Source organism: Pongo abelii, chromosome 20, assembly GCF_028885655.2.
Source record: "Pongo abelii isolate AG06213 chromosome 20, NHGRI_mPonAbe1-v2.0_pri, whole genome shotgun sequence".
Classification (NCBI taxonomy): domain Eukaryota; kingdom Metazoa; phylum Chordata; class Mammalia; order Primates; family Hominidae; genus Pongo; species Pongo abelii.
The window spans coordinates 20,722,438-20,737,024 of record NC_072005.2 but is presented as its reverse complement, the minus strand read 5'-3'; the positions used below and the strand labels follow the sequence as shown (position 1 = coordinate 20,737,024).

At 34.9% G+C, this 14,587-nt stretch overlaps 1 protein-coding gene across 1 annotated transcript; it reads right to left on the bottom strand.

The window, feature by feature from the left end:
* Window positions 1-4,586: 4,586 nt before the first annotated feature.
* On the bottom strand, window positions 4,587-14,178 carry LOC100431789 (zinc finger protein 506-like). Its single transcript, XM_063719785.1, has 2 exons — window positions 14,157-14,178; window positions 4,587-5,301 (listed from the first exon to the last, which is right to left on the bottom strand). Exons 1-2 carry the CDS (start codon window positions 14,176-14,178, stop codon window positions 4,619-4,621), a joined length of 705 nt encoding a protein of 234 aa, XP_063575855.1. The 3' UTR covers window positions 4,587-4,618.
* Window positions 14,179-14,587: the final 409 nt, after the last annotated feature.

Sequence of the window (14,587 nt, the reverse complement as noted above, 5' to 3'; positions counted from 1 at the left end):
TTCACTACAGCTTACTAAATGTTGTTCCATAATGCCAGTGAGCTCTTCTACCCAGGTTACCCTTTTCGTCCCACTAATGAGGTCCTGTTGTGGTCTCCTGTTTCTCTTGAGCTATTCCAGGTGAGATGTGTTTATTTCTTGCATGAATGAGATTCCCTTTTTTCCCCTCTGCCATAAGATCCTCTTATTCTCCTTACTGGAAGCAACATGCAGGAGGCAGGAATGATGACAATAAACAAACATGTTTCCTGCCACGTGGTCACCATAAGCAGCTTACATGTTCCATGAAGAAGTCACTTACTTTCAGGCCATCAGGGGTGTTTTTCTATGATGTGTCTCTTTCTCTTAAAAGCACCTCTGATTAAGTTTAGCATAATCAGGATAATCTCCATTTTTATAAACACAAAGTCTACAGATGAGTAACCTAATTTCATGAGTGATTTCCCACCACAGTCACACATGTTTTAAACTCAAGAGGAGAGTATTACACAGCAGGTGTGCAACAGACTGGAAATCCAGGGTATTATCTTAGAATGTTGTCTATCCACCTAAATAAACTTTTAAAATAGTCTTTTGATGGTCACAGTGGTTCATACCTGTAATACCAGCACTGTGGGAGGTTGATGTGGGCCTATCAAGAGGTCAGGAGTTTGAGACCAGCCTGGCCAACATGATGAAACCCTGTCTCTACTGAAACTACAAAAATTAGTCAGGAATAATGGCACATACCTGTAATCCCAGCTACTAAAAAGGCTGAGGCATGAGAATTGCTTGAACCCAGGAGTTGGAGGTTGCAGTGAGCTGAGATCATGCCACTGCACCCCAGCCTGGGTGACAGAGCAAGACTTCATCTTGGAAAAAAAAAAAAAAAGTCCTTCTGCTGCTTTTGTTATCTACATAAACAAAGATATCATCTGGATTTAATAATTAACTACTGTCCAGTTTTATTCACTGTGAATATTAACTAACATCTTTCTTCTGGCTTATTTTTCCTGTATGCACCATTTTATACATTCACACACACACAGAAAAATCACAGAACAATAAAAATATATCCAATTATTTAATTTTGTTAAATGTTTATAAAGGTAATTGTTAAAAATTATTTTTTTTTCTGTTTGAAAAGGGGTTTTATTGTTGTACTCAAGAGTGTTGTTTCTGGAGACAAAGTTTCCTGTGCTTTAATAGGCAGATTAAGAGGATGAATCCAAATCATAAGCCAAAACAGTTTACATTAATACACTGAATACAAAGCAGAAAGTATAGATTTGTTTTCAGCATTTTCAAGGTGTTTAGTTAGTCCCCTAATTAAAATAATTTCCTTTGTTGCAATAATTGCTCTTTGCTTCTGAAAATGTGTACAAACTCATACTCAGACAAAACACTCACTTTATATTTTTCTTACACCTAAGGTTTATCTTCAGAGTAATATGAGTATATTTAACTCTATGTAAATTAAAACTAAAAGTCTGTATGCTTTCAGGCAGAGAGACTACATGTTCAAAGAAAACTATATGACAAATATTTATTAATAATTTTTCAGGACTCAGAAATGTATGGACTTTATTTGTATTTCTTATTCTTTTTTTTTTTTTTTGAGATGGAGTCTCACTCTGTCACCCATACTGGAGTGCAGTGGTATGATCTTGGCTCACTGCAACTTCCATCTCCCGGGTTCAGATGATTCTCCTGCCTCAGCCTCCAGGCTTGCGCCACCATTCCCAGCTAATTTTTTTATTTTTAGTAGAGGTGGGGTTTCGCCATGTTGGCCAGCCTGGTCTTGAACTCCTAACCTCAAGCACTCCACCTGCCTCGGTCTCCCAAAATGTTGGAATTACAGGCATAAGCCACTGTACCTGGCTGTATTTTATTTATATTTTTGTATAATTATTATGACCATAAAAAAAATCCTGTAGTCAATAACAACTTAATTGTACATTTTAAAATAAATAAAAGCATATAATTACACTGTTGGTAATACAAAGGATAAATGCTAGAGGTGATGGATACCTTATTTACCCTAATGTAATTACTACATATTGTAGGCCTGAATCAAAATATGCCATGTAAGGCATAAACACATATACACACTATATACCCACAAATACAAATAACAAATTTTGATAAGAAAAAAGAGTAAACATTTAATCTATGGGAATAATATTCTTTAACTCATTTGCAGTTTAAAGCCACAGGCAAAGTGATAACTAGAAATGTTATTCCACTATGTACCAAATAGTATGCTGCTACCATCTTGTAGCTACACCCTTGAGTAAGGTGGGATAGTTTAAAGTTAGTGGCATAATAATGCTCCATTAAATGCACAATAGTCTTAACATGGTAAAAAAAAAAAAATAGTAAAATTGAGTTCACACATAATCTAACATTTTTTTTTTTTTTGAGACAGAGTTTTGTTCTTGTTTCCCAGGCTGGTGTGCAATGGCATGATCTTGGCTCACCACAACCTCCACCTCCCTGCTTCAAGCGATTCTCCTGCCTCAACCTCCTGAGTAGCTGGGATTACAGACATGCACCACCATGGCTGGCTAATTTTTTTGTATTTTTAGTAGAGATGGGGTTTCTCCACGTTGGTCAGGCTGGTCTCGAACACCCGACCTCAGGTGATCTGCCCACCTTGGCTCCCAAATTGCTGGGATTACAGGTGTGAGCCATCAAGCCAGGCCCTAACAATTTTTAAATGTACTGCATTTTGTTACATAAAACTACAATTAGTAAAATAATATACTAATTTATTTTAATATACTTTATAATTATTTATGTCACTATAATGCAGAAAAGTATTGCTCTGAACATTTACCTTATACATTACTTAATAGAGGTTTACTACAAAAAGCCTCTCCGCTTATATTTTCATTATGCATCTTACATTTTAATGTCCTTACTCTTTTATAGAAAAAGTCATAATGTCCAAATAATTTTCAAAAATTTCTAATATCCCTGATGCAGAAGCAATTTATCACATGCTTTCACATGTGAATAAAATAAGAGTAAAATAACAGCATAAAGTAATTTGAAAGCTGTATTACATCATTATGCAGTTTTCAAAAAAATTTTATTCAAGGAAACAAGCAATTTCAATGTAATTACAATGCTTCTAAAAATCTACTTTTAAAGTTACATGCAAATCATTTATCTAAAAACTGTAGTTGTGGATTAGTTTTTATACTCTACACTCTGATTTAGTGTAATGTCTGAAGTGTCAGTGCCTTAGTTATTCTACTGTAAATTCTCTGATATTTAAATACATTCTATTTTGAATTAATTTTTTATATTCACTGCATTTTCAAAATTATATTTTAATATAAACTCTCTGGTGTTTTCTAAGCTGTAGTTTCTGAAAAAAAAAAATAAGTGTTTCTAAACTTATTACATTTGCAGGACTCATCTCCAATATAAATTCCCTGTTGTTGAACAAAGCTTGAGCAACTGCTTCAAGGTTTTCCTCTAGTACAAAGTGTGTGCAATAGGATCTGTGATACAAGTAAATGTACTATAACCCCCTTTATATTTGTAATAGTTGTCTTCACAATACTCTTCTTCACATTAAAGGCTTATACTTTCTGAAAGATTTTTTGACTGTAATTGCAATTTTAATGCTTTTATTAAAAGGAAACTTTGTATGTTGAGTAAGATGTGAGTAGGAATTAATGGGTTTTCCATATTCCTTATAGTTGTACAATTTTTCTCAAGCATACTAGCTTTCCTGTGAAATAAGGTTCAAGAATGGATGGAAAGTTTTGCCACATTTTTCACACTTGTAGGAGTTTTGCCAGTATGAATTATCTTAACTACAATCAAGTGTGGCAACCATATGAAGGCTTTGTCATATTTTATATATCTCTAGGTTTTCACACTAGTATAATTATTTTTATGTATAGAGAAGTTGGAGGTGTTGGTAAAAACACTGTCAGTCACATTTCTTAGGTTTGTAGAGTTCCTCTTCAGCATGAATTATCACCAAGTCTCTTAAGAATTGAGAACTTGTGGCTGGGCATCGTGGCTCAAGCCTATAATCCCAGCACTGTAGGAGGCCAAAGTAAGTGGATCACCAGAGGTCAGGAGTTCAAGGCCAGCCTGGCAAACATGGCAAAATCGTGTCTCTACTAAAAATATATAAATTATCTGGGCATGGTGTTAGGCAGTTGTAATCTCAGCTACTAGGGAAGCTGAGGGAGGAGAATGGCTTGAACCCAGGAGGCAGAGGTTGCAGTGAGCCAAGATCATGGCATTGTACTCCAGCATGGGTGACAAGAGTGAAACTTCATCCCCAAAAAAAAAAAACTGAAAAGAATTGAAAACCTGTTATAGGTTTTTCCACATTCTTCACACTTGTAGGATTTCTGTCCAGTATGAATTGTATATAATAAGGGTTGAGAACTTCCTAAAAGTTTTGTTACATTCTTTATATTTGTAGGGTTTATGTTACATATAAATTCTCATATTTAGTAAAAGTTGATAGCTGGTTAAAGGCTTTCCCACATTCATCAAACTCATAGGGTTTCTCTCCACTATGAATTATCTTATGTGTTATAAGGGTAGAGGAGTGTTTAAGGCTTTACCACATTTTCACATTTGTAGGGATTCCCTCCCATATGAATTATCTCATGTCTACTAAGGTTTGAGGATGAAATAAAGGCTTTGCCACATTTATCACACTTGTATGGTTTCCCTCCAATATGAATTTTCTTATGCGAAGAAATGTTGCTGAATGGTTAAAATCTTTGCCACATCCTTCACACTTGTACAGTTTCTCTCCAGTTTGAATCATTTTATGTGTAATAAGAATAGAGGACCGACTGAAGGTTTTGCCACATTCTTCACATTTGTAGGGTTTCTCTCCAGTATGAATTACCTTATGTGTAGTAAGGGAAGAGAAGTACTTACCGGCCTTGCCACATTCTTCACATTTGTAGGGTTTCTCTCCAGTATGAATTTTCTTATGTGTAGTAAGGTTTGAGGACTGGTTGAAAGCTTTTCCACATTCTATACATTTGAAAAGTTTTTTCCAGTATGTCTTATGTCTGTTTGAATTTGAAAATTGATAAAAGACTTTCCCATATTTATCATATTGAAATATTTTGCTCTTCGTAGTTGTCAAACATTGGTTAAGTCCATTATAACCTCTTTTGTGCACCTTACACTCATCTACACTTTCACAGCCTTCTTTTAACTGTAAATTCTCATGTCCACATTTTTCATATCTTCTCAGTATCAGTTTTTGGAAAGAATATTTTATGCTCTGCTCTGGCCAAAGATTTTGGGCAAAATGAGAACACAAAACTGAAAGAAACAATAAAAACACATTACTTCAATTGCTAGACTCAGATAAATATACTTTACAAATCTAACCTATAAAATTATACAAACTACATAAGCAAGATGACATAGCAAAATACAAGCTGTAATTTCTTCCGGGACATATAACAAAAACACACTGCCCAAAATACATTTGTAAAAAATTTATAAATGAGTTAAGTGGATGAAGGGCCCCAGGTGAGCACAATGCAAAGAGCCACATAGAAGAAAAAGAAAAGTCTGTTACTTATACCCAACAGAGCTCTTCCTGCTCTCCAATATAATATTGTCCCTTTAAAAGTAAATTGCTGGTTGGGCGTGATGGCTCATGCCAGTAATCCCAGCATTTTGGGAGGCTGACATGGGTTGATCATGAGGTCAGAAGTTCAAAAGCAGCCTGGCCAAGATGGTGAAACTCCCTCTCCACTAAAAATACAAAAAATTAGACAGGTGAGGTGGCAGGCACCTGTAATCTCAGTTACTCAGGAGGCTGAGGCAGACAATTGCTTGAACCCAGGAGGCAGAGGTTGCACTGAGCTGAGATCATGCCACTGCACTCCAGCCTGGGTGACAGAGTGAGACTCTATAACGGCAGAGATTGCAGTGACCAAGATCATGCCTCTGAACTCCAGCCTATGTAACAGGGTGAGACTCTGTCTCATGCAAACACACATACACACACACACACACACACACAAATGCAAATTGCCAAATCCTGGTTTCTTTTTTAAAAAAACAAGAAAAATATTGGCACATACATCTTTATTTTTGGCTTTTAGGGGCTTTTTATACACTGGTAAATGTCTCCCATGACATAAAATGCTGAAAGAAATGGTCATATAAGTTGGAATAACAGTTTGAGGCAGCTGAGTCTAAAGGTAAATGTAACAGAAGCACAGATGCTGCCCTACCCCAAACAGGGAATAAGTGTAGCAAGTGATTACTGATTATTAAGAAGAAATATGAATAAGCCAATTTAACTAAACAATAAACACAAAATTTTAGATGAGACACATCCTGAAAACATGTTTGAGAAATTCCCAGAATCTCTAGCCATGACAATTGATTTCAGACTATGCCAGGATAAAGTTATGTTTTAAACATTGTAACAGATAGCTTTTTGTTAATGTCCAAATCTCAATCAACAATTACAATGAATACAAAATATTAGAGCAACATAGCCGCATCAGTGAGTGAAGATTGTACCACTGCACTCCAGCCTGGGCAACAGAGGAAGACTGTCTCAAAAATAAAATAAAATAGGGTGAATGTGGTGGTTCACATCTGTAATCCCAGCACTTTGGGAGGCCAAGGTGGGTGGATCATTCGAGGTCAGGATTTGAAGATCATCCTGGCCAAAATTGTGAAATCTTATCTCTACCAAAAATACAAAAAATTAGCCAGGTGTGGTTGTGAACACATATAATCCCAGCTACTTGTGAGGCTGAGGCAGGGGAATTGCTTGAACCTGTGAGATGGAGTTTGCAGCGAGCCAATATTGTACCACTGCACTGTAGCTGAGGTGACAGAGAGAGTCTCTGTCTCAGAAAATAATAAATACGTAAATAAATAAAATTGAATAATATTCAGTAAGTTAAATAGGAACACAGACAACTACCAAGGATCAGAAAAATGAGGATAAAAACAAGAAACATATAAATAGCAAAAAACAAAAATTGTGGGCATAAAAATTACAAAAATATAACTGGAAAATTTCTTTAAAAATGATGTAAACATGAAGAAGCTGAAAGAACAAACTAGGATACACACAAAGATATTTATAACCAACACACATGAGCAAAATTTCAAAAATCACTGATAAGAGAATTTTGGGAGCGGTAAGATAAAAATGATGTGTCATTTATAAGCATAGTCTCACGAGATAACAAGTGAATTTCTGAAAAATATTTTTGAAGGTCAGAAGAAAACTGTGATATTGTTAAAGTTATAATAATAAAAAAAGCTGTCAAGTGAGAGTAATACAATCACCACAATTGAAGTACTTGTAAAATAAAAAGAAGTACTTGTAAAATAACCAAATCCTGAGAACCTATATTGGAACTGCACATGCCCTGTATATCAAAGATGCTGAAAGGAGTTTCTTCCACTGAAAATAACATAATGCAAGAAAAGAAAACATAATCATATGAAAATACATAACTCTCCGGGCAAGATATGGACATATGCAAAAAATGGAATTTCTTACTTAACATTATCATAATGGTGCAGAAAACATTTTTAATTATTCTTTAAAATTTTAAATATGAAAACTATAAAAATTATTATAAACATCTGTTAATGAATATACAACATAAATAGTATAATTAGCAAAATCAATAACAAAGTTGAAGGCAGATGTAATGATGAAAAATTTTTGTATGAAACTGAAGTTGATTTTTTTACATTTAAATATATTGTTGGATCTTTTAGAGGTTTTCTGTAATCCCCAAAAGTAACACTTAAAATATATCTGTATAGATACACAAAAGAAAATAAGAAAGAAACTGAAAGCGTGTCAATGCAAAAATTAAAAAACCGGCTGGGCGCGGTGGCTAATGCCTGTAATCCTAGCACTTTGGGAGGCCAAAGTGGGCAGATCACTTGAGGTCAGGAGTTCAAAACCCGCTTGGCCATCATGGTGAAACCCCGTCTCTACTAAAAATACAAAAAATTAGCTGGGCATGGTGGTGGGTGCCTGTAATCCCAGCTACTTTGGAGGCTGAGGCAGGATAATCACTTGAACCTGGGAGGTGGAGGTTGCAGTGAGCCAAGATCATGCCACACTGCACCCCAGCCTGGGCTACAGAGTAAGACTCCATCTCAAAAAAATGAAATAAATAAATAAAATAAAACAACGTAATAAACAAAAAAAAAGACAGAAACAGAAAATGAGAGACAAAGATGCAAGAATCAAAACAATTAATCAAATAACATTCTTTTTTTTCAGAAAACTATTTTATATATATATAATTATCTTTCCAATCAAGAGCATACTTCTAATAAAAAGATTTATTAAATAATTTTGAAAGTCAAGATTCAACTTGCCTTTCTATATGAGTCAGTTGAGATCTAATGACAATAAAAGACTGAAAGAGGCAAGACAAAAGTAGAAATTTCATGTAAGTATTAACCAAATTAGAGCAGAAGGGATCAAAATAATATTACACAAGCTACATCTTAAGTAAAAAACTGTCATATTTTATAAAACGTACTTTAAATCAAAACTTCAGGAGGACAAAGAAGGATAATAAACAATAAATGCATTCATTCATTAGGAATCTATGACAAATTTGTTTATACATGTGTGTATTTGCATGTGTGTGTCTCAGCTTACGGTTTCAAATATATAAAGCAAAGACAAAATTAAATACACACCAAGAGAGCAATATAATTATAGTAGGATATTTCAATTCTTCATTTTCTGTAATAATAACAAAACAAGATAGAGTATTAGTAAGGGAACAGAGGACTAGAAAACAGTAGAAAACAATAATTTCTAATGAAGGTATAGAGAACACTCCTCAACATCAGGATACACATCCTTCTCAATAGCTCATACAGCATTCTCCTATATAGACCACCTTTTAAGCCAAAAATGAAGCCTTAACATATTTCTTAAAATGAAAATTTTATAAATTACTTTCTTTGACAAAAATGGAATTAGAGTATAAAACAATCATATAAATAATTGATAAATTTTCAAATATATAGAAATGATACAACACACTCTTGAGCATGCACTTGTTCAAAAAACTGGCTGTGTACAGTGGGTCATGCCTGGAATCCCAGCAGTTTGGGAGGCTGAGGTGGGTGATTTTAACTCCATCTCAAAAACAAACAGTCAAAAAATAAATAATTAATATTGTGAAGATGCCTATACTGCTCAATTTAATCTAAAGATTTAATGCAATGTTTTTCAAATGTCTCATGGCATTTTTGAAGAAATAAATACAGCAACTTCAAAAGTATATGGAATCTAAAGAGACAATAAAGTACCCAACAATCTACAAAAAAAGGAACAACGATGGAGGCATTTTGATTTCTGATTTCAAAACACATCAAAAAGCTACAGAATTAAAATAATTTGTTATGAGTATAAAGGTGAAAAAGTAGATGAATAAAACAATATGCAACACATATATTATATTAACTTTCAAATAATTACTGCAACATTGTTACTGAAAGTCAATAGGTAAAAAGCAATGCAAATTCTGTTACCAAATCATTCGGTAGATACAAAAATACAGGACTCTCATTAAACTACTTAATGAAATGAAATGTAATCTTAGGACTTCGGACAGCCAAGGTGGACTGATTACTTGATCCCAAAAGTTCAAGATCAGCCTGGGCAACATGGCAAATCTCTGTCTCTATGAAAAATACAAAAAAGTTAGCTGGGTGTGAGGGCACATTCATGTAACACATGAATTTTTTTTTAACCCGGGAGGCAGAGGTTGCAGTGAGCCAAGATCACCACACTGCACTCCAGCCTCCAGTATGGGAGGTTTGAGCAGCCGTGAGCCCTGCAAATCAGCCTGGTTGACAGAGTGAGACCCTATCTCAAAAATAAATGAGGCCGGGCGTGTTGGCTCACACCTGTAATCCCAACACTTTGGGAGGCCAAGGTGGGCAGATTACCTGAGGTCAGGAGTTCAAGATGAACCTGGCCATCATGATAAACTGCATCTCTACCAAAAATACAAAAACTTAGCCAGGTGTAGTGACATGCACCTGTAATCCCAGCTACTTGGCAGGCTGAGGCAGGAGAATTGCTTGAACCTGGGAAATAAAGGTTGCAGTGAGCTGAGATTGCACCATTGCATTCCAGCCTGGGTAACAAGAACAAAACTCCATCTCAAAAAATAAAATAAAATAAAATGAATATATAAATAAACAAAATTATATACAGAGAAAGATATAGAATGCCTGAGTGGTTTTTCAAAAAGCATACACTATGCTCCCTACAAGAGACTCATTTTAGCATTGAGTCAAATAGGCTGAAATTAACAGAATGAAAAAAAGTTCATATTCCATGAAAATAGTAACCACAATTGAGTGAGGTGGTCATAATTATATTAGACAGAACATGCTTTAAGTCAAGTACTACCATGAGACAAAGATTGATATTATATTATGGCAAAAGTGAGTTGATTTAGCAGGAATCTATATTACTTATCTATCTCTATGTATATGGGTATATAACATCAGGGCTCCAAAATATATAAAGCAAATATTAATAAAAGTGAAGCAAGACATATATAGCAACATAATCATTGTAGACATCAAGACCCCATTTGCAATAATAAATAGAAAATTCAGATTAAAAAATAAGAAAAAGAAAGCTGAGATAACATTATAGACCATATTAATTATTTTGCTTATAGAGGAATAGTTGAGAGTGCATAATTTATAAAGAAAAAAGGTTTATTTGACTCACAGCTCAGCAGACTGTCCAAGAAGTGTGTGTCAGCATCTGCTTCTGGTGAGGATTTCAGGAAGCTTAAAATCATGGTGGAAGGTAAAGTGTAACTGGATATATTATATGGTAAGAGACAGAGCAAGTGTGAGGTGAAGGAGCCAAGTTCTCTTAATGAACCAGCTCTTATATGAACTGATAGAGTGTAAACTTTTTGGTTATCAAGAGTATGTACCAAGCCATTCATGACAAATCACCCCCATGAGCCAAACAAGTCCCACCAGGCCCCACACCCAACATTGAGGTTGTACATTGCAGCATGAGGTTTGGACAACATGGACATCCAAACCATATTATAGACCAACTAGGGTTCAAAGACACACACAAAACTCTCCAGTCAAAACCAAGATAATATACAATATTCTTATTTGCTTCTGGTGTATTCTGTTAGGACATATACCAAGTTTTATTAAATTTAAAAATATCTACTGGGTGCCATGCTCTTGCTTATAATCCTAACACTTTGGGAGATCCATTGGGGCCAAATGTTTGAGAACACCCTGGGCAACATAATGAGATCCTAACACTACAAACAAGCAAACAATTAGCCAGACATGGTAGTGCATGTCTACAGTCCTACCTACTCAAAATACTGAGGAGAAAGAATCACTTGAGCCCAGGAGGCTGAGGCTACAGTGAGCCACCATTATGTCACTGTGACAGCAAGATCTTGTCTCAAAACAACAACCAATCACTTGGGGGGAGGGGGGAGGGATAGCATTGGGAGATATACCAAATGCTAGATGACGAGTTAGTGGGTGCAGCGCACCAGCATGGCACATGTATACATATGTAAGTAACCTGCACATTGCACACATGTACCAGGAAACCTAAAGTATAATAATAATTTTTAAAAAAGCCAATCACTTTAGAAACACTAAAATTATACACTGTGTGTTTTGTAACAAAAGCTGAATGAGACTAGGAATTAAAAGCAAAAGTGAAACTGGCAAATTCAAAAATACATGAATATCAAACACACTCTTCAACATATTCTTGCTCAGGGGGCAAAATATTTTATTTTTCAAAGATGTCAATACAACCTACAGTTAAAACCTACAGTAACATAAACAATGTGATACTGACACAAAGACAAACAGATGAAAGAACAGAACAGAGAGCTTAGAAATAAACCCTTCTGTATATGATCACATAATCTTCCACAAAGTTTCCATGCATACAAAATAGAAATAATCTCTTCAAAAAATGATGTCGAAAACTTAATGTCAACACTGATAAAATAAAGTTGGATTATTTCCTTGAATGATTCAATAATATATTTTAAACTAAATACTAAGACATAAAAATGCACAAAAGGGAAAAAGCATTTGAAAAAACACACAAAATTACTAATTTGTAGAGAAATGAAAAAAAGCACAATGCCAACAAAATCGCCTCACACCCATTAGGTGCAATAAAAATAAAACCCATGTTGATTGCTGGTGGAAAACAAAGATGCAGCCATTATTTTAAAATGTTATAGATATTCCTCATTTATAAATCTATATCTAAAATATGTAACACAGGCCAGGTGCAGTGGCTTAAGCCTGTGATCCTAGCACTTTGGGAGGCTGATGCGGGCAGATAACCTGAGGTCAGGGGTTTGAGACCAGCCTGGCCAAAATGGTGAAACACCATTTCTACTAAAAATATAAAAATTAGCTTGGTGATGTGATGTGCACCTGTAATCTCAGCTACTTGGGAGGCTGAGGTAGGAGAATCACTTGAGCCCAGAAGGCAGAGGTTGCAGTGAGCCAAGATCACACCACTGCACTTTAGCCTGGGCAACAGAGTGAGACTCCAGCCCCCCAAAAAAAGAAAACCAAACAAAACAACAACAAAAAAACAAAATATGCAACCCAGGACCTGGAAGACATAATTGAAAATCCATGTGTATTGTACCAGTATTCACAGAAATGAAAAAATCCATCCAGGCACATTGGCTCATGGCTGTAATCCCAACACTTTGGGAGGCAGAGGCAGGCAGATCATCTGAGGTCAGGAGTTTGAGACAAGCCTTGCCAACATGTTGAAACCCCATCTCTACCAAAAAAAAATACAAAAAATTAGCTGGGTGTTGTGGCAAGCACCTCTAATCCCAGCTACCCAGGAGGCTGAGGCAGCAGAGCTGCTTGAACACAAAAGGTGAAGGTTGCAGTGAGCCGAAATCATGCCACTGCACTTTAGCCTGGGCAAAAAGAGTGAAAGCCCCACTCAAAATAAAATAAATAAATAAATAAATAATAAAAATTCCTATAATTCCTTTTTGCCTGCAGCAAACTTAAATGCATAAGTAATTAGTTTAGTAAATATGGGTCCCTACAAATTATCTAATTTACTTCAGGCATACCATGAACATTCTAGCATATTGTCCTAAATATCTGAATCTAAAATTACAGATTTCTTCATATGAAGAAAAATAAGTCAAAAGTTGCTGTTTGTAGATCATAGATCCTATATTTTAAAAACCATAAACAGTACATTAAAACCTGTCTAAACTAATAAATAAACTCAGTAAATTAGCAAAATATAAAATTAACATACAAGTATATGTATAGTTTCATACACTTAAAACAAACTATCTGATGAGGAAGAAAAAATCTTATTTAATGTAGCATTAAATAACAAATTTCTGAGAAAAAAATTAACCAGAGGTAAAAAATGTTTACAATAAAAAAATAAAAAAATTAGAAGATCAAAATTAATTTTAAAATATTTTATGTCTATGGATTGAACGAATAAATATCATTAAAGTTTCATATTATCCAAAATGATCTATAGATTCAATAAACTTCTCATCAAAATTGCAGTGGTTTTTTTTACAGTAATGGAAAAGACAATTCTAAAATTTACATGAAACTAAACAAACTTTGAATATCCAAAGCAACCTTGAGGAAAAAGAACAAAGCAGAAGGATATCATACTTATAATTTCAAACTATATTTCAAGACTGTGTCATAATAAAAATAGAGTGAACAAAAATGAACAAAAAAATGCAACAGAAACTACTACTCTCACATATTTCAGACCTGATGCAAAAAGAGAACTAAAAAATAGTTTTAGTTTCTCAAAATCATGTGGATATTTGTGTGTCCCCAAAACAATGAAAAAGCAGCTGGATTGTGCAGTCTCTTATATGCCATGAAGAGGACTTTGGCTCTCACTGTGAAGTTGAAGGAAGCTCACCGAAAGAAAAGTAGAATTTTTAGAGAATTTAAAAGCATAAGACAGAAGATGCCCCTTTGTGACAGCAAAATTAAATTAAATAAATAAAACAGCCGCCCAGGAAGTATTTCCTTTGGAACACAGCTTCCTGAATCACACTTTAAGGGCTGGCTTTCTCTTTCACCTCGGGACCTCTTACCTGTTTCATCTGTTGTATTCATTTTCACTCACACCTACCTGAGGGGTTGGCTACAATCTCATGTCTCCTCATAGTCAAAGGTTTTTTTTGCTTGCTCTAGATGGGTGATGAGGTCTGGCTTTAAGACAACAATACCTGTTTTATTAAAAAATTAATAAATAACATGCATCTTGCTCATATTCTCCAATTACAAGCTAGTAATGTGCTCAGCAAAGATGATGTGACAAAATAATCTAGTGAATACCAAAATACAAATTTATAACAGCAATTTCTAAATATTTAGAAAATACTTTCAATTTGCCTGGTGCCGTGGCTCATGCCTGTAATCCCAGCATCTTGGGAGGCCGAGGCAGGCAGATCATGAAGTCAGGAGTTTGAGACCAGCCTGGCCAGCATGGTGAAACCCCATCTCTACTGAAAATACAAAAATT